Source organism: Zingiber officinale, chromosome 2B, assembly GCF_018446385.1.
Source record: "Zingiber officinale cultivar Zhangliang chromosome 2B, Zo_v1.1, whole genome shotgun sequence".
Taxonomy (NCBI): domain Eukaryota; kingdom Viridiplantae; phylum Streptophyta; class Magnoliopsida; order Zingiberales; family Zingiberaceae; genus Zingiber; species Zingiber officinale.
Window position 1 is genome coordinate 34,568,146 of NC_055989.1, and position 27,255 is coordinate 34,595,400.

Below are 27,255 nucleotides of genomic sequence, written 5' to 3' on the forward strand. Positions count from 1 at the left end.
TATTTATATGTTAAGTATAGTTATTCAATTAATTTATATTGTAGATAACATGGTGTGTGGTGTCACACACAGAAGATCATGTTATCAATTCCTAATAAGTTATAAAAAGTAACTCATGACTAAGATGGAAAGTAACAAACTATTGGAATAGTCGTAGTGTAATTTGGTATTAGTTTATCTTAACTATAAAATTACATTAGTACACTCTGAGTGTATTGAGTAGGATCATTTAAGGTAAGTTCTTTTTATACTGACTGCATAAAAGAATAAGACCTTTGTTATTATGGAAGTGTGTGCTCTTAATCATGATATAATAACAAGCACATATACTCAATATTCATTTCTTTAATTTATCAAAGGGTGTGATTTAGTTCGATAAATCAATAGATCCGATAAGTTGGGAAATGGTATTATTTATATTGTGTGTTGTTGATTATAAAATGAAATTATGTCCTAGTAATCTAAGTTGATAATGTCCCCAAGAGGAGCTCATAAGGATTGTCTTATAAACCCTGCAGTGGACTTAGTCAGACATGACAATAAGGTTGAGTGGTAATACTCTTGGAGTTAGATATTAATTAAGTGAGTTGTCAGTAACTCATTTAATTAGTGGGCATTCGATATCTTAAAGACAAGGAGATTAACACACTCATGATAAGAAGGAGCTCATATAGTAATATGGGATTGGTGCGGTAGTTCAATAATAACTTTTTAGTGGTATGAGTTATTATTGATGAACTCGATTTGGGTGTTCGGGGCGAACACGAGAAGCTCATGTTCATCGGGAGACAAAAATCAATTCCTCCTCTCGATCCCTGTTATAGCCTCTTATTTATAAAGTCTTATACCCACCCATACCCACCTTCTTACCCATCCTAAGGTGGTCGGCTAAGCTAAGCTTGGAGCCCAAGCAAGGGTCGGCCAAGATAAAACTTGGATGGATCAAGTAGGTGGTCGGCCTTAACTTGGAGCCCAAGTTGGTGGTCGGCCACAATAAAATTAAAAGGATTTTATTTTTTTAAAAAATCTTTCCTTATGTGGAAGCCATGATTTAAAAGAGAGTTTTAAAATTAAATCTTTCCTTTTAAAGTTTCTACAAAAGATTAAGAGAAAAGGTTTGATATCTTTCCTTATTTGTAGATTGAAAGGAAGATTTAATTTTGGAGAAAACTTTCCTTATTGTAATCATCCACATATTTTAATAGAGAGATTTTAATTTATAAAAGTTTCCTTTTATAACCAAGCATGAAAGGAATTTCTAAAGAGAAATTTTTATTTTAAAAATTTCTGGAAATAAATTAGAAAGTTTTAATTTTATGTTTAAAACTTTTCTTGTTTAGAGGAGTTGTAGGGGTCAGCCACATTAATAGAAGAAAAGGAAATTTTTTTTAATTAATGAAATTTTCCTTTAAATGGCAAGGAAAATAAAGAAGTTTTTATTAAAACTTTCCTTATTTACCAAGACCAAGGAATATAAAAGAGAGGGTAGAGGTGTTGGGTTCGTCGGGCCGTGAAAATCGCTTTTTCGCGTCGCAGAAACCCCGAGTCACCCAAAGCCATGGATCTCGTGCAAAGATTCGTAAAAAAAAATTTTCGAAAAACCTTTTTCTTGTACGAGTTTGTAAAAACTTTAGATCTACACTAAAGTTAAGATCATTAACCTTGATGCGCGCCCCACGCGAATCCCGCTCGTCCAAATGGTGCCGGATCTCAAGACCGTCAAGCGTACGGTCCTCTAGAAGTATCCACACGGACACACTAGATGGAGGTGACCAAAAACCAAGGTGTGCTAGCACCTATGTGGTTCGGCCAAGGAAGGAGGAGAGGGAGATAGCAAGAAGAACTCTAGGAGGAAGAAGAAGGAATGAATGATGGAATCAATTTTCAAAAATGAAAATTGTTCTCCACATTCAAGTGGCCGGCCACCTTCAAGGAGGTGTAACCCCACATTAATTCCAATTAATGTGGAGACCATTAAGAGTTGTAACCCCCATGAGGTGGCACTCTAGGATGATGTGGATCAACACTATTGGTCCACATCTTGCCATCTCACTAAATGACATGGCAACAAGTGTAACTCCTCATTTAATGTGGGCCGACCACATTAAATGCTATGGAGGCTTGTAACCTCCATGAGGTGGCACACATTGATGATGTGGAGCAATCCTATTGGTCCACATCTTGCCAACTCACTAGTGATGTGGCAAAAAGTCAAGTCAAACATGACTTTTTCTCTTCCTCTCAAATCAAGTCAAACTTGATCAAATCTCTCTCATGGTTGATCTAATCCAACCATATGATTCAAGCCAACTTAATATAATGAATCTAATTCATTAAATTAAGTTGATTTAATGAGTCATAATCTAAATTAGACTCATTGAATACATGAATCAACTTGAGTCCAACTCAATTAGCCCAATTTGGATTACTCTTAATCCAATATGATTCATCAAATGAATCTAATCCTCTTAGTTCATCATATGAACCAAATCTCCATCTAATTGTCCTTAGTGTGTGACCCTATAGGTTCTTGTAACGCTGGCAATGCCCTAAACCCATTTAGGAGCATAAGTAATGAGCGGTATCTAGCAACACATCATTACTACCCAAGTTACAAGAATGTCGAGATCCGACATCACCTTGTGACTACTAATTGTGACTCCTCACAATATATGACAAGTGTCCTTCTATCCTAGACATCTAGATTGATCAATATGAGGCATAGACCGTGTCATCCTCTAATCAATCTAAATCTTGAACTCCAAGTAGACTCACTCGATCAAATGAGCTCAACATCTAATGTTGACTCATTTGGGCATGGCCATGCACTTAGTGGTCTCACTCTATCAAGAATACCGATGTCGCTCCCGTCATATGGGAGGGATAGATCCCATCTACATCACTCACATCCCTCTACATAATTCGTTATATACCCAGTAATCGCCTTTATAGTCCACCCAGTTACGGGTGACGTTTGACGAAACCAAAGTACATAACTCCTTATGTAGGGATCCATGGTGACTTCAGGTCTAAGGACTAATAGTCATACTAATAGCCACATGAGAAAGTATATGACACTCATATAACGATCCATGATACTTTCTCATGGCGGGTCATTCAGTATACATTCTCTAATGCATACCCATGTGTCAGCTTAATATCTCTATATCCATGACTTGTGAGATCAAGTCATCGAGCTAACCTACATGCTAGTCTTATTGTATTAACATTGTCCCCGAATGTTAATACTCGACTAGGAATGATTTAGAGTAGTGTTCACTATATCATCTCACTATCGATTCAACCAATCGATTGATATAGGTAAGAACCTTCTACTCAAGGACGTTATTATACTTAGTCTATTTGGCACTAATATAAATAAGTATAATAACCAAACAAATGTCTTTATTAATATACAAGAATATGATATACATGAGTCCATAAAATCATCAAATGATTAGCTCTAGGGCTCTAACTAACAATCTCCCACTAGCACTAGTGCCAATCAGTATAGGCTCTAAGGCCTAAAGACCTAGTGTGACCATCATGCTTCCTTTGTGCCAAAGCCTTGGTCAAGGGATCTGCGATGTTAGCTTCTGTAGGTACTCTGCAAATCTTCACATCTCCTCTATCGATAATCTCTCGAATGAGATGGAAGCGCCGTACTATGTGCTTGGTCCACTGGTGTGAGCGAGGTTCCTTCGCCTGTGCTATAGCTCCATTGTTGTCACAATAGAGCTCAACTGGGTCAGCGATGCTAGGAACCACCCCAAGTTCAGTGATGAACTTGCGGATCCAAACTGCCTCCTTTGCTGCCTCTGATGCAGCAATATACTCGGCTTCTGTTGTAGAATCAGCTACTGTATCCTGCTTCGAACTCTTCCAGCTGACAATACCACCATTAATGCAAAATACGAACCCTGACTGCGATCGATAATCATCTTGATCGGTCTGAAAGCTGGCATCACTGTAACCCTTTACAGTTAGCTCATCATTGCCTCCATATATCAAGAAATATTCTCTAGTCCTTCGTAAGTACTTAAGAATATTCTTGGCCGCTATCCAGTGACTTTCACCTGGATCTGACTGGTATCTGCTTGTCATGCTCAAAGCATACGAGACATCAGGTCGAGTACACAGCATGGCGTACATGATCGATCCTATGGCTGAGGCATAAGGGATCTGATCCATGCGGTCTCTCTCCTCTCTAGAAGAGGGACCTTGAGTCTTCGAAAGACTCACGCCATGTGACATCGGCAGAAATCCCTTCTTGGAATTCTGCATGGCAAACCGAAGGAGTACCTTGTCAATGTATGTACTCTGACTTAGGCCAAGCAATCTCTTAGATCTATCTCTATAGATCTGTATCCCTAGAATGCGGGATGCCTCACCTAAGTCCTTCATTGAGAAGCAACTCCCTAGCCATGTCTTGACAGACTGAAGCATAGGGATGTCCTTCCCAATGAGTAGTATATCATCCACATACAATATGAGGAAGACAACTATGTCCCCTACAACCTTCTTGTAGACACAAGGCTCATCTTCGTTCTTGATGAAACCAAACTGTTTGATCGCATCATCGAATCGAAGATTCCAGCTCCGAGAAGCTTGCTTTAGTCCATAAATGGACCTATGCAGCTTGCATACTCTACTAGTATGCTGTGGATCTACAAAACCCTCAGGTTGTGTCATGTACACATCCTCGAGTAGGTTTCCATTCAGAAACGCGGTTTTGACATCCATCTGTCATATCTGATAGTCATGGTAGGCTGCAATAGCAAGCATGATCCGAATGGACTTAAACATCGCTATTGGAGAAAAGGTTTCATCATAGTCAATACCATGAATCTGCTTGAAACCTTTAGCTACCAAGCGACCCTTATAGATAGGTCCATCCATGTCAGTCTTTCTCTTAAAGACCCACTTGCACCCAATGGGTTTTACCCCTTCAGGTGGATCAACCAAAGTCCATACTTGGTTGGTGTACATGGATTCCATCTCGGATCTCATGGCTTCTAGCCATTTCTCGGAATCTGGTCTCATCACAGCTTCTTGATAGGTGGTAGGCTCATCCTCTATGAGCACAATGTCATCATGGTTAGACAAGAGAAATGAGTATCTCTCAGGCTGACGACGTACCCTATCAGACCTGTGAAGAGGTATGTCTACATGAACCGGTTGTTGTTCCTCAACTCCTTGTGGAACAACATCATCCACAACACTTTGTGGTTCCAGTTCAATTTCCATCGTGGCATTAGTGCTATTGTTCGCATCTTGAACTTCTTCAAGATCAAACGCGCTCCCACTAGTCTTTCTAGAAACAAAGTCCCTTTGCCACAACTACCTTGTGCTGACTGGGAATGTAGAAGTAATATCCCTTAGTTTCCTTGGGATATCCGATGAAATAGCACTTGTCGGATTTGGGTCCTAATTTGTCTGAGACTTGACGTCGTACGTAAGCCTCACAGCCCCAAATCCTCATGAAAGACACCTGGGCATCTCTCCCAGTCCATATCCTATATGGTGTCTTTATCACGGCCTTTGATGGAACTCGGTTGAGTATGAAAGCTGCCGTGTCTAGAGCATATCCCCATAGATATGTCGGAAGAACTGTGTGACTCATCATAGATCGTACCATATCTAATAGGGTACGATTCCTCCTTTCGGATACACCATTCCACTGTGGTGTTCCAGGAGGAGTGAGTTGGGATAGAATCCCACACTCAGCTAGGTAGTCACGAAACTCATGGCTAAGGTATTCTCCACCTCGATTTGATCGAAGTATCTTAATACTCTTGCCAAGCTGGTTCTGTACTTCATTCTTGAATTCTTTGAACTTTTCCAAGGATTCAGATTTATGTGTCATCAAATACACATAACCATATCTACTGAAGTCATCAGTAAATGTGATGAAATACCTATAACCGCCTCTAGCTGCAACATTGAAAGGGCCACATACATCACTATGTATGAGTCCTAACAAATCAGTCGCTCTCTCGCTGTGCCCACTAAAGGGAGTCTTGGTCATCTTGCCTCGTAGGCATGACTCGCATATCTCATATGATTCAAAATCAAATGAGTCCAGCAAACCATCCTTATGGAGCTGGGATAAGCGCTTGTCATTTATATGACCTAAGCGACAGTGCCAGAGATTGGTAGTCACAAGGTGATGTCGGATCTCGACATTCTTGTAACTTGGGTAGTAATGATGTGTTGCTAGATACCGCTCATTACTTATGCTCCTAAATGGGTTTAGGGCATTGCCAACGTTACAAGAACCTATAGGGTCACACACTAAGGACAATTAGATGGAGATTTGGTTCATATGATGAACCAAGAGGATTAGATTTATTTGATGAATCATATTGGATTAAGAGTAATCCAAATTGGGCTAATTGAGTTGGACTCAAGTTGATTCATGTATTCAATGAGTCTAATTTAGATTATGACTCATTAAATCAACTTAATTTAATGAATTAGATTCATTATATTAAGTTGGCTTGAATCATATGGTTGGATTAGATCAACCATGAGAGAGATTTGATCAAGTTTGACTTGATTTGAGAGGAAGAGAAAAAGTCATGTTTGACTTGACTTTTTGCCACATCACTAGTGAGTTGGCAAGATGTGGACCAATAGGATTGCTCCACATCATCAATGTGTGCCACCTCATGGAGGTTACAAGCCTCAATAGCATTTAATGTGGCCGGCCCACATTAAATGAGGAGGTTACACTTGTTGCCATGTCATTTAGTGAGGTGGCAAGATGTGGACCAATAGTGTTGATCCACATCATCCTAGAGTGCCACCTCATGGGGGTTACAACTCTTTAATGGCTCCACATTAATTGCATTTAATGTGGAAATGGGAGTTAGACATGAGAAGGTGGCCGGCCACTTGAATGAGGAGAATAATTTTCATTTTGAAAATTATTCCATCATTCATTCCTTCTTCTTCCTCCTAGAGTTCTTCTTGCTCTCTCCCTCTCCTCCTTCCTTGGCCGAACCACATAGGTGCTAGCACACCTTGGTTTTTGGTCACCTCCATCTAGTGTGTCCGTGTGGATACTTCTAGAGGGCCGTACGCTTGACGGTCTTGAGATCCGGCACCTTGGACGAGCGGGATCGCGAAGGGCTTCGCTACAAGGGTAATGATCATAACTTTAGTGTAGATCTAAAGTTTTTACAAACTCGTACAAGAAAAAGGTTTTTTGAAAAATTTTGTTTACGAATCTTTGCATGAGATCCATGGCTTTGGGTGACTCGGGGTTTCCGCGACGCGAAAAAGCGGTTTTCGCGGCCCGACGAACCCAATAGTGGTATCAGAGCCACGTGCAAAGACTTGTACGAGTTCGTTTGTATTTTTATGAAAAATAAACCTTCTGTAATTTTCTGTAAAAATTGAGTTTTTAGAGTTTTTATTTGTAATTTTTCCGTAGAAGCGAAGCACAAGTGTCTCGGCACTTGTAGGCTTCGGCTACCGGAAAGTTTTCTTTTAAACGGCTTCGTTTTGCCCCAAATCCATTTGGGACAGAGGGGTCGGGTGCCATTAGATCGCAAAGGAGCAACTCACGATGGTTAGATCGTGGGTAGGGGCATAGCACCTAACCCCGCAAGGGAATTTGCTTCGTGATTGCACCCGAAATCGCTAAAAACGAACCCGCCGGGAAGATTTTTCCGAAACGGCAATGTCTCGACCCAAATTATTTTGGGACAGCAGGTTTAGGCGCTGTTGGATCGCAAAGGAACCCTCGCGATGGTTAGATCGCGGGTAGGGGCGCTGCCCCTGGGCCCCGCAAGGGGATCCGTTCCGCAATTGCGCCCGAAACCGCTAAACGGGATCGCCGGGAAATTTTATTCATAAAAATTGTAAAAATTATTTTAAAATTATAGAAAATTATGAAAAATATATAATTTTGAATTATATATTAATTTGTGATAGTCATGGCCCAAAATACCCAATAAGATTGGATTTGTGTTGTAATTCATAATACGGCCTGCGTGCCGTCATATGATTGTGTGTTCTGTATTTTTATTTTTTTTCCACGGCCTGCGCGTCGTGCCTTTCTCTTATTCTGGTTGTAAATTAGATTTAGACTCAAATGTAACTCGAGTTTCAAATTGTAATGTACAAATTGGAGCGGTGGAGGGTCCACACGAGACGGAGTTCCGAGGCGGGCATGAGCAACACAAGGTGGTCAAAGGGAGGAGCTTAGAGAAGCTGTTGACCCTAGGTTGACCATTCGATCTTCTCATTGGCTTGAGAAGATCGTAGTAGGGCCATAACTAAATCACAAATAGATTAATTAATTAATTGTTATGTATCTGATGCATGTTTAATAATTAATTAATTAATTAGTACCTTAACGATTAGATTAGATCTAAGTCGTGCACATGATGCACCCTTGCGATTAGATTAGATCTAAGTCGTGCACAAGATGCATCCTTCTCGATTAGATTAGATCTAGATCGAACCAACTCTAAATGTCTAACCGTGCCGTGATACCTATCACTACCTCGATCACATGTATTGTTGAATCTGCCAAAGCAGAGCATTACATATTATCTTGGTAGGGTACGGAGGGACAATCTTGGTCCCGCCTATCAATGCATGGGTGAATACAAACTCAATTAGATTGAGTATTCCTAGTTACTCGGTTGGATCGAGTCAACTATAGGCATTCTTCTAATAGTTGGAAAGGTAGGACAAAATCACGTTTATATTAACTCTCGGGCGTATTAGCCAAAGCTAACTCGAGTTTTAATATAAATGCGGATATTGATTCTATAAACAAGAGTTGCATAGAGATGTAATTGGTAATCGTTACCTACCGATCATACTAAGCCTTGGGCGTATTAGCCAAAGCTAACTCGAGGGTTAGTATGATGTGGATCTTGTCCCATAAGAATTATAGAATTCAGTGGGAGCATCATTTAATTAAAGGTCTAATTAAATGATTTTAAAAGAATATGATATTTATTTCTGCATTTATTTCTGTTGTAGAATATCCATGACGTCGAATACGAACACTTTCTCTATGCGATCTGTCCTTAAGAAGGACAAGCTCAACGGAGCAAATTTCCTGGACTGGTACAGGAACCTGAGAATAGTTCTCACTCAGGAACGTAAACTGTACGTTCTGGAGCAGCCCATTCCGGAGGGTCCTCCTGCCAATGCCCCGCGAGCTGACAAAGATGCTTACAAGAAGCATCAAGATGACGCATTAGATGTTGTTGGTGCAACATCCCTCAGGTCAAGGTTGACCTGGTTGACCAAGCTGAGTCTTGGTTTGAGTTTAGATGTTTGACAATAAGATATTGATTGAAGAAGAGTCAAGTAGGTCAAAGGAGTGACCGGATACTTGACTGGGAAGTCCTAGTGAGTGAAGCTAGGCAGATGGAAAGTCCTAGTGAGTGAAGCTAGGCAGATGGAAAACCCTAGTGAGTGAAACTAGGTGAAAGTCCTAGTGAGTGAAGCTAGGCAGATGGAAAGTCCTAGTGAGTGAAGCTAGGCAGATGGAAAGTCCTAGTGAGTGAAGCTAGGCAGATGGAAAACCCTAGTGAGTGAAACTAGGTGAAAGTCCTGGTGAGTGAAGCCAGGCAAGGGAAAATTCAGATGGATCAAGGATGATCGGACATCTGGTGTTGGGAAGTCCAAGTAGGTCAAAGGATTGACTGGATACTTGACATGAGGAAATCCAGATGGGTCAAGGTTGACCAGACATCTGGTGGAAGTCCAAGTAGGTCAAGGGAGTGACCGGATACTTGGCACGACTAGAAAAGTCCAAGTGGGTCAAAGGGATTGACCAGACACTTGGTGGGAAGTCCTAGCGGTCAAAGGAGTGACCGGATGCTAGGCATGAAGTACCAACGGGTCAAGGTTGACCGGTGTTGGTTTGGTAGGCTTGGGACTTGGTTTTGGGCAAAAAAAACTTGGATCGATCGATGGATCGATCCAAGCCTTTCCTAGCGAACAGAGTCGGATCGATCCGTGGATCGATCAGATGTCCCAATCGATCGGTGGATCGATTGGGACGCGGCTGCGATCCGGAGCGCCGGATCGATCCATGGATCGATCCGGGGCTCCGGGATAGAGGCCCGATCGATCCGTGAATCGATCCAAAGCCTCCCCGATCGATTGGGAACATTCGAATCGATCGGGATCCGACCGTTGGCGTCGATAAAGGCCGCAGGCGCACGATTCCTTCGGCATCTCTTCACCGATTCACTCCAGATCTCTCGCCAACTCCTCCACAGCGCTCTCAAAGATCAGATCGCCAGTTCTTGAAGGATCTTGGAAGCTTTCCAAGTCAAGAGGTGGATCAAAGGCAAGAAGAGAAGCTAGGGTTAGGGTTTTCTGTACTCATTGTAAGCTTTGCGCTTGTATTTTGTTTCCCTTTCCTTTCTTCTTGTACTGAGAGTCTTGTAGGGCTTCTCTGCCCTCGGTAGTTACTGAAAAGGAGTGTTTTCATAGTGGAGGGTACGTGCGTGGTGTGGATCCTTGGACTAGTCACCTCTTGTGAGGTGGATACCAAGTAAACCAACCTTGTTAGCGTTGTGTGATTTGTTTCTTTGTATTTTCCGCTGCACATCTTAGAAGAAACGAGCAACGCCGAGCAAAGAGCACGCGACGAGCTATTCACCCCCCCCCCCCTCTAGCTACTTTTGGTCCTAACAGATGTGTCATGTCTAATGCTCGCGACCATGAACTCTGAGCTTCAGAAGCAACATGAGTTGATGGGTGCTTACGATATGGTTGCACATCTTTGTCAACTATATCAAGGACAAGCAGGGCACTGGAGGAGGAACTTCACGCGATACCTGGAAGATCTTAACAAGAAGAGAAATATGATTTCTACTTCAGGTATAAATGTTATAGAAGTCAACCTCTCTATTTCTTCGTCGTGGGTATTAGATACCGGATGTGCTTCGCACATTTGTACTAGTGTACAAGCACTGAGAAATAGCAGAGCATTGACAAAGGGCGAGATAGACCTACGAGTAGGTAATGGAGCACGGGTTGCTGCTGTTGCTGTAGGGACTTATTTTCTATCTCTGCCCTCTGGGCTTATACTAGAGTTAGACGATTGTTGTTATGTGCCTGCATTAACTAAGAACATTATATCAGTTTCTTGTTTGGACAAGAAAGGATTCTCGTTTATAATAAAGAACAAATGTTGTTCTGTCTATTTAAACGATATGTTCTATTGTAGTGCACCTCTGATGAACGGACTCTATATTCTAGACCTTGAGAGCTCTATCTATCACGTTAGTACTAAGAGGTTCAAATCGAACGATATGAACCACACCTATCTCTGGCACTGTCGCTTAGGTCATATAAATGACAAGCGCTTATCCCAGCTCCATAAGGATGGTTTGCTGGACTCATTTGATTTAGAATCATATGAGATATGCGAGTCATGCCTACGAGGCAAGATGACCAAGACTCCCTTTAGTGGGCATAGCGAGAGAGCGACTGATCTGTTAGGACTCATACATAGTGATGTATGTGGCCCTTTCAATGTCGCTGCTAGAGGCGGTTATAGGTACTTCATCACGTTTACTGATGACTTCAGTAGATACGGTTATGTGTACTTGATGACACATAAGTCCGAATCCTTTGAAAAGTTCAAAGAATTCAAGAATGAAGTACAGAACCAGCTTGGCAAGAGTATTAAAATACTTCGATCAGATCGAGGTGGTGAATACTTAAGCCATGAGTTTCGTGACTATTTAGCTAAGTGTGGGATTCTATCCCAACTCACTCCTCCTGGAACACCACAGTGGAATGTTGTGTCCGAAAGGAGGAATCGTACCTTATTAGATATGGTACGGTCTATGATGAGTCACACAGATCTTCCGACATACCTCTGGGGTTATGCTCTAGACACGGCAGCTTTCATACTCAACCGAGTTTCATCAAAGGCCGTGATAAAGACACCATATAGGATATGGACTGGGAGAGATGCCCAGGTGTCTTTCATGAGGATTTGGGGTTGTGAGGCTTACGTTCGACGTCAAGTCTCTGACAAATTAGGACCCAAATCTGACAAGTGCTATTTCATCAGATATCCCAAGGAAACTATGGGATATTACTTCTACATTCCCAGTCAGCACAAGGTAGTTGTGGCAAAGACTGGGGTCTTTCTAGAAAGGGATTTTGTTTCTAGAAAGACTAGTGGGAGCGTGTTCGATCTTGAAGAAGTTCAAGATGCGAACAATAGCACTGATGCCTCGATGGAAGTTGAACTGGAACCACAAAGTGTTGTGGATGATGTTGTTCCACAAAGAGTTGAGGAACAACAACCAGTTCAAGTAGGCATACCTCTTCGCAAGTCTGATAGGGTACGTCGTCAGCCTGAGAGATACTCATTTCTCTTGTCTGACCATGAAGACGTTGTGCTCATAGAGGATGAGCCTACCACCTATCAAGAAGCTGTGATGAGACCAGATTCCGAGAAATGGCTAGAAGCCATGAGATCCGAGATGGAATCCATGTACACCAACCAAGTATGGACTTTAGTTGATCCACCTGAAGGGGTAAAACCCATTGGGTGCAAGTGGGTCTTTAAGAGAAAGACTGACATGGATGGACCTATCTATAAGGGTCGCTTGGTAGCTAAAGGTTTCAAGCAGATTCATGGTATTGACTATGATGAAACATTTTCTCCAGTAGCGATGTTTAAGTCCATTCGGATCATGCTTGCTATTGCAGCCTACCATGACTATGAGATATGGCAGATGGATGTCAAAACCGCGTTTCTGAATGGAAACCTACTCGAGGATGTGTACATGACATAACCTGAGGGTTTTGTAGATCCACAGCATACTAGTAGAGTATGCAAGCTGCATAGGTCCATTTATGGACTAAAGCAAGCTTCTCGGAGCTGGAATCTTCGATTCGATGATGCGATCAAATAGTTTGGTTTCATCAAGAACGAAGATGAGCCTTGTGTCTACAAGAAGGTTGTAGGGGACATAGTTGTCTTCCTCATATTGTATGTGGATGACATACTACTCATTGGGAAGGACATCCCTATGCTTCAGTCTGTCAAGACATGGCTAGGGAGTTGCTTCTCAATGAAGGACTTAGGTGAGGCATCCCGCATTCTAGGGATACAGATCTATAGAGATAGATCTAAGAGATTGCTTGGCCTAAGTCAGAGTACATACATTGACAAGGTACTCCTTCGGTTTGCCATGCAGAATTCCAAGAAGGGATTTCTGCCGATGTCACATGGCGTGAGTCTTTCGAAGACTCAAGGTCCCTCTTCTAGAGAGGAGAGAGACCGCATGGATCAGATCCCTTATGCCTCAGCCATAGGATCGATCATGTACGCCATGCTGTGTACTCGACCTGATGTCTCGTATGCTTTGAGCATGACGAGCAGATACCAGTCAGATCCAGGTGAAAGTCACTGGATAGCGGTCAAGAATATTCTTAAGTACTTACGAAGGACTAGAGAATATTTCTTGATATATGGAGGCAATGATGAGCTAAGCTGTAAGGGTTACGGTGATGCCGACTTTCGATCGATCGGGATGATTCGATCGTAATCGTGGTTTGTATTTTGCATTAATGGTGGTGCCACCTGGAAGAGTTCAAGCAAGATCATGAGTGATTCTACAATGAGTATATTCGCATCGAGGCAAGAAAGGAGGCAGTTTGGATCCGCAAGTTCATCACTAAACTTGGGGTGGTTCCTAGCATCGCTGACCCAGTTGAGCTCTATTGTGACAATAATGGAGCTATAGCACAGGCGAAGGAACCTCGCTCACACCAGCGGACCAAGCACATACTACGGCGCTTCTATCTCATTCGAGAGATTATCGATAGAGGAGATGTAAAGATTTGCAGAGTACCTACAGAAGCTAACATCGCAGATCCCTTGACCAAGGCTTTGGCACAGAGGAAGCATGATGGTCACACTAGGTCTTTAGGCCTTAGAGTCTATACTGATTGGCACTAGTGCAAGTGGGAGATTGTTAGTTAGAGCCCTAGAGCCAATCATTTGATGATTGTATGGACTCATGTATATCATATTCTTGTATATTAATAAAGGCATTTGTTTGGTTATTATACTTATTTATATTAGTGCCAAATAGACTAAGTATAATAGCGTCCTTGAGTAGAAGGTTCTTACCTATATCAATCGATTGGTTGAATCGATAGTGAGATGATATAGGGAACACTACTCTAAATCATTCCTAGTCGAGTATTAACATTCAGGGACAATGTTAATACAATAAGACTAGCATGTAGGTTAGCTCGATGACTTGATCTCACAAGTCATGGATATAGAGATATCAAGCTGACACATGGGTATGCATTAGAGAATGTATACTGAATGACCCGCCATGAGAAAGTATCATGGATCGTTATATGAGTGTCATATACTTTCTCATGTAGCTATTAGTATGACTATTAGTCCTTAGACCTGAAGTCACCATGGATCCCTACATAAGGAGTTATGTACTTTGGTTTCGTCAAACGTCACCCGTAACTGGGTGGACTATAAAGGCAATTACAGGGTATATAACGAATTATGTAGAGGGATGTGAGTGATGTAGATGGGATCTATCCCTCCCATATGACGGGAGCGACATCGGTATTCTTGATAGAGTGAGACCACTAAGTGCATGGCCATGCCCAAATGAGTCAACATTAGATGTTGAGCTCATTTGATCGAGTGAGTCTACTTGGAGTTCAAGATTTAGATTGATTAGAGGATGACACGGTCTATGCCTCATATTGATCAATCTAGATGTCTAGGATAGAAAGACACTTGTCATATATTGTGAAGAGTCACAAGGTGATGTCGGATCTCGACATTCTTGTAACTTGGGTAGTAATGATGTGTTGCTAGATACCGCTCATTACTTATGCTCCTAAATAGGTTTAGGGCATTGCCAACGTTACAAGAACCTATAGGGTCACACACTAAGGACAATTAGATGGAGATTTGGTTCATATGATGAACCAAGAGGATTAGATTTATTTGATGAATCATATTGGATTAAGAGTAATCCAAATTGGGCTAATTGAGTTGGACTCAAGTTGATTCATGTATTCAATGAGTCTAATTTAGATTATGACTCATTAAATCAACTTAATTTAATGAATTAGATTCATTATATTAAGTTGGCTTGAATCATATGGTTGGATTAGATCAACCATGAGAGAGATTTGATCAAGTTTGACTTGATTTGAGAGGAAGAGAAAAAGTCATGTTTGACTTGACTTTTTGCCACATCACTAGTGAGTTGGCAAGATGTGGACCAATAGGATTGCTCCACATCATCAATGTGTGCCACCTCATGGAGGTTACAAGCCTCCATAGCATTTAATGTGGCCGACCCACATTAAATGAGGAGGTTACACTTGTTGCCATGTCATTTAGTGAGGTGGCAAGATGTGGACCAATAGTGTTGATCCACATCATCCTAGAGTGCCACCTCATGGGGGTTACAACTCTTTAATGGCTCCACATTAATTGCATTTAATGTGGAAATGGGAGTTAGACATGAGAAGGTGGCCGGCCACTTGAATGAGGAGAATAATTTTCATTTTGAAAATTATTCCATCATTCATTCCTTCTTCTTCCTCCTAGAGTTCTTCTTGCTCTCTCCCTCTCCTCCTTCCTTGGCCGAACCACATAGGTGCTAGCACACCTTGGTTTTTGGTCACCTCCATCTAGTGTGTCCGTGTGGATACTTCTAGAGGACCGTACGCTTGACGGTCTTGAGATCCGGCACCATTTGGACGAGCGGGATTCGCGTGGGGCGCGCATCAAGGGTAATGATCTTAACTTTAGTGTAGATCTAAAGTTTTTACAAACTCGTACAAGAAAAAGGTTTTTCGAAAAATTTTGTTTACGAATCTTTGCACGAGATCCATGGCTTTGGGTGACTCGGGGTTTCCGCGACGCGAAAAAGCGGTTTTCGCGGCCCAACGAACCCAACAGTAACATAGGTGGATTTGGATTAATAATGTTAAACATCGTTTGCGATCCAAGTCTAAACCTCTAAGAATAAATAAATTGAATTTGGAATCAATAATGTTAAGTTCTGTTTGCGATTCCTAATTTAATTTCTAAAGAACACAATAGGTTGTTAGGAAAGGTTCAGGACTTGTACAAAATTTTTGTAAAGGGGAACGGGTATGATATTCTGAGTAGCAACCAACAATTGGTATCAGAGCTAGGGTTTGCCTCTGTGTGTTTGGTTTTCAGTTTAATTATGCACATGTCATACATATTTTAGGCAGGATAATAGTAGGATGTGCAAATAGATTTAACGTTGTCGTTGCAGGCATCCTAGATCCAACTATTATGGCCCTAATGTGATTGTGTATGATTGGACCCTCGGACATGTCGAGGGTATTTTATATGTGTGCATGATTGTATGTATTAAAAACAACAGGAGCTGTATTAGTTTTAGGATTTTACATTTTTGTTTCGATCTATATTACATGTATATTCCTTCATGGAATATAGGATCGATAAATGTAAAATTCTATTTTTATCGCGGATCGTATCCTTGTGAGGCGTGGTACTATTTGTTGACCAGAGGCGCAGCGAAAAAAGAAGTAAAATAGATATGGCGACTAGACCCAATTGCAGTGGCTAAAGATGACACCAGCTAGGGTTGGCAACACACGGAGGACAGTGATGAAAAAGACCATAATAGTTGGAAAATTATTTCCCCATATTTATTGCTTTATTTGCTGTGATTTGTGTGTGCATAGTTAAAATTCCTCACCTTAAATAACTAAGTGGGAGAGGGATTAGTAAATAAATTCCACGGTCTCCATTACTGGTCTGTAAGTGATGCAACAAACTTATGTGTTGGCTCTGAGTGCCTCCCTCCACAACGAATGAGTTTGTTTGCGGATCACTAGGGCAAACTTCCTTTATAGATGGTTATATTTTATAAGGAATAAGTCCACCTGCAGGGTTTACAATTATAAGTCCACCTGTAGGTCAAACTTCCTTTATTCCGGCTTTATTATAATGTCGGAATAAGTCCACCTGCAGGGTTTACATGATAATCCTTATGAGCTCCTCAAGGGGACATCATCAACCTAAATAATTAGGACACAGATTCCTTCTATAATCAACAACTAGGGTTGTAAACGAGCCGAGCTGAGCCAAGCTTTGGAGTGTTCAAGCTTGTTTGATAAGATAACCGAGCCGAGCCGAGTCGAGCTTAAAATGAACCAAGCTTTTGAAATGAGTGTTCAAGCTTGGCTTGGTTTATTTTTTATGAGCTTGAGTTTGTTTGAAGCTTGGTTCGTTTAGATGTTATCAAGCTCTTAATTCAAGCTTGGCCAAGCTTGGTTCGTTTAGATGTTATCAAGCTCTCAATTCAAGCTTATTTGATTGTTTGAAACTTTTAATTGTTTGATTGGTTATTAAGATTAATAATTTAAATTTATTTATTTATTTATTTATTTTATTATTTATTTTATTTTATTATTTATTTAGTATATTGAAAAGAGTTTTATTAATAAATATGATTTGTTAATATTGTTCACAAACGTTATTCACGAACGTTAACGAGCTAAACACATATGTGTTCAAGCTTGTTTGTTTAGCTTAACGAGCTGTTCAAGCTTGTTTGTTTAATTAATCTTATGTATATTGAACGAACATAAACAAGCTCTTACCAAGCCGAACACCAAGCTTGTTCACGAACGCTTGGTTCATTTACAGCCCTATCAACAACACATCATATAAATAGTACTATTTCCCAACTCATCGGGCATATTGATCTAATGAATAAATCTCACCCATTGATAAGTTAAAGAAATAAATACTAAGTATATGTTCTTGTTATTATATAGGGATTAAGAGGGCGCACATCCATAATAACAGAGGTTCTGTTCTTTTATGTAGTTAGTATAAATCAAACAACCACAAATGGTCCTGCTCAATACACACATAGTATACTAGTGTAATTTTATAGTCAAGATAGACTAATACCAAATTACACTACAACCGTACCAATGGTTTGTCCCAATCCATCTTGGTTGTGAGCTACTATTTATAATTTATAAGGAACTGATAACATGATCTTCTGTGTGGCACCACGCACTATGTTATCTACAATATAAATTAAATTGACAACTACATTGACATATATATAAATATAAAATGCAGACATTTGACAAACCGCCTACAAATGTCCAGACTACTTGCAAACTAGTAGATAACACCACTAATCATGTTCCAACTACTAGAGAATAAGATATACCTATATTGTTCTCTTCTTACGAGGACAGTCCGCCTACAAATATCCAGACTACTTGCAAATGAAGCACTTACCTTTTGACTTCTTCATTCCTGCTTTTAATCCAGTACCTAGAGATCATACGGTCTTGTCTGTCAACCCAATTCTAGTGTCCGAAGAGTTCCTTGAGATTGTACATCATGTCTTGGCCAATAGGCATGGTCTGATGCTGATGTTGCAGCACATTTGATATAAAAGTCAAATGTAACTCCGCGTCATCTCATCTGCCTTGACCCATTTCCTATGATATTCAATCTCCTCTTCACTAGAATTGTTATTAGGCACATTAGGGCAGACCTCTAACAGTACAAACTTATAGCCTTCAGCAGTTAGGACAATGTCTAGGTTTCTTTTCCAATCTATGTAGTTGGGACCAGTAAGTTTGTTCTCTTTCAGTATAATAGTCAGTGGGTTTAAAGTCATCCTAAGAATTACAAAATAAACTTTTGGTCAAGACTCTAAATTTAGAATAATATTGATTCCTCAAATAATATTATTTAAATTTACCAACACCTCAAAACACCGTGAATTTTGCATGTCACGTTAGTATGACCGTATACAAAATCAAGCATTTGTAAGAGGAGGTTTTACCCATTAATTTTATTCTTGTCAACCTAACTTTATGACAAATAAAATTAATAGTTGGTTTTTCCTTCGGTCGCACAAATAGTAGCAGTGACTCCGATGAGGAGGATACTATTAAATGTGTCTAAGTGTATACCATTACTTGATTACTTATAGGATTGTGCTCCTTCACCTAGAGAAGATTACACAAACCTAAAAAAAATTCTATAATTACCCATAAAGGAAATTTGATCTAGTGATCCACAATCAAACTCATCCGTTGTGGAGGAAGGCACTCAGAGCCAACACGCAAGTTTGAATGCATCACCTACAAACCAATAATTATAAAGGAAGTTTGATTTAGTGATCCACAAACAAACTCATTTGTTGTGGAGGAAGGCACTCAGAGCCAACACGCAAGTTTGAATGCATCACCTACAAACCAATAATCATTCATAAAGGAAGTTTGATCTACTGATCCGCAAACAAACTCATCCATTGTGGAGGGAGGCACTCAGAGCCAACACGCAAGTTTGTTGCATCACTTACAAACCAGTAATGAAGATCGTGGAATTTATTTACTAATCCCTCTCCCACTTAGATATTTAAGGTGAGGAATTTTAACCATGTAAGCACACATCACACGCATCACAGTAAATAAAAGCAATAAATATGGAAATTAATTTTTCAACTATTATGGCTTCTTCCATTAATGTCCTCCGTGTGCTGCCAACCCTAGCTGCTGCCATCTTTAGCCACCGCAATCAGGTCTAGTTGCCGCATCTATCTTGCTTCTTTTTTCGCTGCGCCTCTGGTCCACAAATAGTACCACGCCTTGCAAGGATACTATCCGCAACAAAAATAAATTTTACATATATTGATCCTATATTCCAGGAAGAAATGTACATGTAATCTAGATCGAAAAAAAATATAAAATCCTAAAACTAATACAGCCCTTGCTGTATTTAATACATATAATCATGCACACACATAAAATACCTTTGATATGTCCAAGGGTCCAATCACACATAATATCTATAAGTCATAATAGTTGGAGCCTACAACCACAGAGTTAGCACATCCTACTATTATCCTGCCTAAATTATATATGGCATGCGCATAATTAAACTGAAAACCAAACACACAGAGGCAAACCCTAGCTCTGATCCCAATTGTTGGTTGATACTCGGAATATCGTATCGGTTCCCCTTTACAAAAATTTTGTACAAGTCCTGAACCATTCCTAACAACCTATTGTGTTCTTTAGAATTTAAATTAGGAATCGCAAACGGAACTTAACATTATTGATTCCAAATTTAACTTATCTGTTCTTAGAGGTTTAGACTTGGATCGCAAATGATACTTAACATTATTGATCCAAATTCACCCATGTTACAAATTCAATTAAATATTAATTTCAGAGATTGGCTTCCAGGTTAAACATGGCGAGGCACTAACCCTTCTTGGGTAACGGGAGCATCCACCACTTCCTAGACAAAGTCTTTCAACAAAATTTAATATTTAATTTCCTTATAGTAACCCTAGATTTAACCAAAAGGAACAATCCAATCACAAGATCAAAAAAACAAAAGAACACAAACTCGAATCACAAATTCGAAACCTAGAATCATATGCCTCTTGTGTTTGGTATTTCAAAATCTATACAAAGAAAACTAGTATGATGCGGAATAGAATTACTAGTTATACCTTTCTTTGTAAGCAACAACCTCTTGATCTTCTATCGTATTCCTCTTCTTATCTCGGACGTCGTGTGGGTGACGATCTACCGAGACAAGAACCACCCAAGCTTCCTTCTTCTCCAAGCAAGTTTCGGCCACCACAAGAACTCCAAGAGAAGATGAGGTTCGGCCACCACCACCAAGCTCCAAGGGATGCTCGAAACAAAGCCTCCTATCTCTTCTTCTTCCTCTAACAAAATCCGGCCACCAACCAAAACCCTTGAGATGAAGATGCTGCCGGCCAAGGAAGAAGAATAGGGGATGGAGAGGAAGAGAGGGGGTCGGCCACCAACCAAGGAAGAGAGGAAATAATAGAAGAGATATTGTTATGAGGTGAGGAACCTCTACCCTCTCTTTTATATTCCTTGGTCTTGGCAAATAAGAAAAGTTGTATTAAAACTTCCTTATTCTCTTTGCCAATGAAAGGAAAGTTTAATAAAATTTCCCTTTCAAACTATATATGGTCGGCCACCTTAATCCCTCCAAACAAGGAAAGTTTTAGACACAAAATTAAAATTTCCTAATTTGTTTCCGGAAATTTTTAAATAAAAATTTCTCTTTTTAAAATTCCCTTCATGGTTGGTCATAAAAGGAACTTTTATAAATTAAAATCTCTCTATTAAAACATGTGGATGATTTACAAAAAGGAAAGTTTTCTCTAAAATTAAAATCTTCCTTTCAATCTACAAATAAGGAAAGATATCAAATCTTTTCTTAATCTTTTGTAGAAACTATAAAAGGAAAATTTTAATTTTAAAAATCTCTTTTAAAATCATGAGGATGGTTACAAAAAAGGAAAGTTTTATCAAAAATTAAAATATTCCTTCTAACTACAAATAAGGAAAGATATCAAACCTTTCACTTAATCTTTTGTAGAGAACTATAAAAGGAAAGATTTAAATTTTGAACTCTCTTTTAAAACTATGGCTTCCACATAAGAAAAATTTTAAAAATAAAAACCTTTTAATTTATTGTGGCCGGCCACACCAAGCTTGGGTTCAAGCTAGGGTCGGCCACCTAATGAAAACAACTCACCTTGGTTTGGTCAGCCCTAGCTTGGGCTCCAAGCTAGGCTTGGCTGGCCACCTTAAGGTGGGTAAGAAGGTGGATATGGGTGGGTATAATACTTTATAAATAAGAGGCTACGATAGGGACCGAGAGGAGGAATTGGTTTTGGTCTCCTGATAAAATTAAGCTTCCGTGTTCGCCCCGAATATCCAACTTAATTTCATCAATAATAATTCATACCACTAAAGAATTATTATTGAACTACCGCACCAATCCCAAATTACATTTTGGGTTCCTTCTTATCATGAGTGTGTTAGTCTCCCTGTGTTTAAGATATAGAATGTTCACTAATTAAATGAGTTACTGACAACTCACTTAATTAATATCTAGCTCCAAGAGTAGTACCACTCAACCTTATCGTCATGTCGGACTAAGTCCACCTATAGGGTTTACATGACAATCCTTATGAGCTCCTCTTGGGGGCATCATCAACTTAGATTACTAGGACACAGTTTCCTTCTATAATCAACAACACACACTATAAATAATATCATTTCCCAACTTATCGGGTCTATTGATTTATTGAACTAAATTGCACCCTTTGATAAGTCAAAGAAGTAAATACTAGATATATATATGCTTGTTATTATATCAGGATTAAGAGCACACACTTCCATAATAACAAAGGTTTTATTCTTTTATGCAGTCAGTATAAAAAGAACTTACCTTAAATGGTCCTGCTCAATACACTCAGAGTGTATTAGTATAATTTTATAGTTAAGATAAACATTCCAAATTACACTACGACTATTCCAATGGTTTGTTCCTTTTCATCTTAGTTGTGAGCTACTGTTTATAATTTATAAGGAATTGATAACATAATCTTCTGTGTCTGACACCACACACCATGTTATCTATAATATAAATTAATTTGTCCCCAGGGCGTAGCACAGATGGGGAGTGCATGGTTCTGTGACTGAAAGGTCCAGGGGTCGATCCCCGGGGTGTCACTGCCTGAGGTTAACATCTCCTCTATGCACTTTCCACCTGTGTACCTGCATTTACCTCCCTCCATATCCGTGGGACCAGCTCTAGGGGGGCCGTTGATGTGGCGGTTTCACATTTTTTATAATATAAATTAATTGAACAACTATACTTAGCATATAAATGCAGACATTTGACCAATGTGATTATTTATTTCAAAAATAAATGTTTACAAAAAATTAGGCTTTTAGTATACACTCTAACAGGGATTTCATCACCTTGCCCATCATTCAATCTCCTTGACCTAGTGGGACTTTAAACTTCTAAGGATTTGATTGCCAGCCTTCTTGGGCTTCAATGTGCCAAGTATTGAATCCTCAACCTACTTAAACTTCATCATGCCAACTACCTATCCTCATTGACCTTTTGGGTCTTCTACTTGCCAAGTAAATATAGTCCTTATCAACTACTTGAATTTTCATTATTACACCTACAATACATGTTAAGTTTTCTTGCACCTTCACACTTGCAAATCATGTGATATCAACAATATTTTTCAAACTTAAACTTTGTCCAAACATCAAAATTGCATGCAAACCACATGCTTAGTAACATAATTACACCAAGAGTGTGAAGTAAGAACCAAGGGTTTTTAACTGCATAAAAGGATAAGTGATTGGATTGTTTATGTTTCTTATCTATGTTTTGATATATGTACTACAAACTAACTCTGATTGAACACTTATACAAGCGATCTTAGCCAATGATTATTCATCTCCTTGCATTTTGTAAATGACTTTTGATCAAAACTATTATAACTATTTTATGTTTTTTTATAAATTTTTAAATTTTCAATATTTGTATATGTTAGTTTATAATTTATGTAGTATTTTAAAAAAAATTATGATAAAATTGATATCACTTTGTTTTGTATTACTTAAAAAAAACTTTTTTATATATTTTAATATTTTTATAACAATTAAAAATTATTTTGAATAAAATTATTACATAAGTCTACTTAAATGCACCTATTAGACTGCTTGAAAAGTCACTCGTATGACAAACGATCAAAGATAATTATGGCAAAACAATTTAGGTGTATTCACTAGATGCTTTGGTAAAAACAAAAAGGTTGATCGATTTTGCTCAGTAACTAATAGGGATTTGTTTATAAAAAAACATAATTTGTCTAATATTATAACTTATATCTCATATATATATACGGATTTGAAGAAAGATTGGATCATATCGGATTAATTGTACACAATTTTATCTTACAATTTTGCAAAAATTTATTTTGACAACTCAAACTAATGATCTCATGGTCACATGGTGGTCACCCCTTCTGTATAATATATTTATCTATGTATATTCTCCTTCGGCCCTAGAAGAATTTATAGTTTTATTATAATTCATTGGCTGCAATACAATATGAGAAGTCATAGTATGGCCTTTATTGATAGCTCATCTCCCAATGTCAACTTATTGTATTTGATACAAATATTTGAAACCCATTGGGTGCTTCTACTCTTGGAAAATTCAGTATTTTGACTTCTCCAACTTCTTCCCATCTGCCACAAGAACACCATTAATTTTTATTAGACTATCTAAGAGAGGTTTGCATGATCAAGTAATGAAAATTGTCAGAATAAGTTTAGTCAAAGAAGTACTCTTTCAGAAAGAAAATTGGGTTAAGACTGTTGCATAACCTACTCAATTTTGCAAATGAATGATGATGGTAATTGTACAGAAGAGTAGAATACCTGTACATGGTTGCAAAGTAATGAAGAAATACTGATATTTCTACAATTCCTAGTTCCTTTCCGAGGCACACCCTGGCACCTAATCCAAATTGCATAAATAGATTGTTGGCCTCCAGGTTCTGGTCCTGTAATGAGAAGGGCAAGAATCAATGAAATGTTAGTTACTCAGTCCCACTCAGTTCAACAGCAGGATCTCATTCTTTCTTATTTTTACCATCCATCTCCAAGGATTGAATTTAAGTGGTTCTGGATACACAACGGGATCATAGTTCTGCTCTCTAAGATAGACATAGATTCTCCAGTCCTTGGGAATGCTATTTCCTGATGTAGGTAGAGAAATTTCAATAGTTATTTGGCTGATTAAGTAATATTTTTCCACAAAAAGAATATAAATAAGATCACTTTATCAAAAGAATATGAATTATCAGATCGTCAAGTTCACCTTCCAATTTCGTCTCCTGGGTTGTTTTTCTTAGCACTCCATTAACAACAGTTGCCAATCTCAATGTTTCAAATATGACCTGCAACATGAACGATAAGCTGTTTCCTGCAGAAATGGAAGCCAACAAGCACAAGAAGATGAACTAGCCCACTAACTGCACGAGTAAAATTCATTGATTTGTAGTCGTTCCAGTCGATCGCTTCATTTGGCGACTTCTTCCTCTTCCTGATGGCAGATTGTTCATTCTAAAACCCCAAAGTATAGAGTGAGAATTTTTTTCTATAGGAAAAGCAGAGACCAAAAGTATCAATAATTATGTTACCCTCAATTCTTCAAGAGCTTCGGGATGATCATGGAGGTACTTGACAGTCATCATTAAAGTAGTCGAAACAGTTTCGAAACCGGTATATATGAGTGTAAGGACGACATCAACAATCTGTTCATCTGTAAGATTTGGTTTGCCTGTATCGTTAGTGTTCAGGAGGGCATCAAGGATGTCATGTTGGGATTCTCCAGGAGAGGCTCTTCTCTTCTCTATAAGTTTTTCCAATATGATATCCACCCTTCTTCTGGCCTGCAGGAAATGATCCACGACGATAAAAATAATGAAAGTTCTGGTAAATATATAACCTCGATTGTCCTTTTAGTACCTGGAGTCCGCGATGATAGTTTGTGCCAGGAAAGTTGAAAGGTAAGGAAATGGTTCCATGGACAAGCTTGATGAAATCAAATTTGAGAGACTTGGCCAGTGGAACTATGTCAATGCCGGCAATCAGCTTCAACACTGAGTTCAACCACAGCTAGACCATAAACGATCACAAGTTAGGTTCAAATATCTATAAAAAAGCAGTCTTATTGCTTTGCAAGAAGTTATTCCCGAGACTCAAACCTGTGATCTCTAGGTCATACAGTAGTAATTTTAACAAGTTAAGTTCCAATGGCTATCCAGAAGCAAATTTATAAACATATGTTCAACGGCAGTGATGGCATGTTATCGTGAGAGCTGAAAATTGTTAAATACAGGGTACAATTTTGAATCATGTGGAGGCTACAAACCTCCTTGGATTCCTCCTGAATGTCAATAACTCTGTTATTCCAGTGACAAAGGTAGGATCTCATGAATTCATCAATCTTGGGGAGGAGTTGGTCCCTGATGGCTGTGGGACCGACAAGAGCGATCATAGCACTCCTCATGGCCTTGTGTTGGGGACCATGTAGTGCCGCCACGTTCCACTTCCCCATTATATTGGTCAACGATTGCGGATATCCAGGCAACAGTCCCTTGTTTTCATTCATCAGGACGTACTTATTAATTTCTGGTTCCGTGCATATCACTGTAGGAGAACCTAATATATGCGTTCTGAACAAACTCCCATACCTGATGTATATCAGGCCAAAATAAGTACGAGCATATCGTAGTAGTAGTTGTAAGATAAATTAAGGATGGAGCTAGAAACCAAATATATATGCATATATACGAGTATACATGTTTTCATAAGCCATTTTGATTCGACTTGATTTGTCATATCAATTAAGATTGCATGATTGGTGCTGCAGGACCACAGCCATCTTCTCCTTGTGTAATTATGATCCTTTAGGAATTGCAGGCAATAATTATTGTGCATAGCATGGTTTAGAGATTTGCAGTGATAGTAGATTTTTCCTGCAGGATACTCACAATTCATTTCCAATGATGCATTGATGCGACAAATTAAAGTATATTAATTTTTATGTAGTTATGTATAACAAAGAGAATTTGAAACACACCTGAAAATATTAAACAAAGTGAAACTACTTTAAGGTGTGATCAACGAAACCCTCTAACCTATCCTCCTCTGTTCTTCCTGGACTAACCTATCTTCCTCCATTTTCTTCCTGGGCTATCCCTTCATTTTTTTTCTTTCTTCCATCACAAATCCGACAACCCCTCAATGTCATCGGTGTTGGTCCCTCGGACTACCACCCGGGTAGGCCATCACCTGGCTCGGATTATATTACTTGTCCTCCTACCAGTTACATTGGCCAATTTAACATGTAAAAGGTATAGAAGCACATGATGGAGACTAATCTTTGTAATAGAATATGTATGCAGATGAGTGAAGAATAGTGTTTGTGCGAGGAGAAATTAGGAGTTTGAATCCCTAAGGAAATTAAGACTAGTAGTGCTCACCGGGCTTTCTGGTTCTTCAAGAAAGAGGGTCCCTGTTTAAGGAACTCCAAGGTCTCGCCTATGACAGGCCACCCCATCGTCCCCGGAGGTAGACCCTTCTGCCGGTGCCTCACTTCGTTCCATCTAAGCAAGCCACCGCAAAGCACCAATAGACAGAGGACAATGCCAAGAAGCACCATTGTTTCACACACACATGCAAGAAACACTCTCTCTCTCTCTCTCTCTCTCTCTCTCTCTCGTGTTGCATGTGTGGGTATTTATAGAGATCCTTCACAAACAGCTACTAAAAAAGAAA

General features: G+C 39.3%; 1 protein-coding gene across 1 annotated transcript; it reads right to left on the minus strand.

Moving 5' to 3' along the window:
- Nucleotides 1–23,970: 23,970 nt before the first annotated feature.
- LOC122049062 (cytochrome P450 85A1-like) lies at nt 23,971–27,189 on the minus strand. Its single transcript, XM_042610547.1, has 9 exons — nt 26,961–27,189; nt 25,847–26,168; nt 25,441–25,590; nt 25,113–25,364; nt 24,946–25,035; nt 24,791–24,869; nt 24,563–24,669; nt 24,349–24,473; nt 23,971–24,156 (listed from the first exon to the last, which is right to left on the minus strand). The coding sequence occupies exons 1-9, from the start codon at nt 27,137–27,139 to the stop codon at nt 24,063–24,065; spliced, it is 1,398 nt and encodes a 465-aa protein (XP_042466481.1). The 5' UTR covers nt 27,140–27,189; the 3' UTR covers nt 23,971–24,062.
- Between the last annotated feature and the right edge of the window lie 66 nt (nt 27,190–27,255).

What these genes read in the sequence shown, in the direction of transcription:
- LOC122049062 (XM_042610547.1), bottom strand. Translation starts at nt 27,139, where the DNA reads ATGGTGCTTCTTGGCATTGTCCTCTGTCTATTGGTGCTTTGCGGTGGC. An exon ending in TTCAGGAGGAATCCAAGGAG is followed by an intron (nt 25,591 to 25,846) that starts GTTTGTAGCCTC and finishes TTTATGGTCTAG; the next exon opens with CTGTGGTTGAACTCAGTGTT. An exon ending in AAGCTCTTGAAGAATTGAGG is followed by an intron (nt 25,036 to 25,112) that starts GTAACATAATTA and finishes TTGGGGTTTTAG; the next exon opens with AATGAACAATCTGCCATCAG.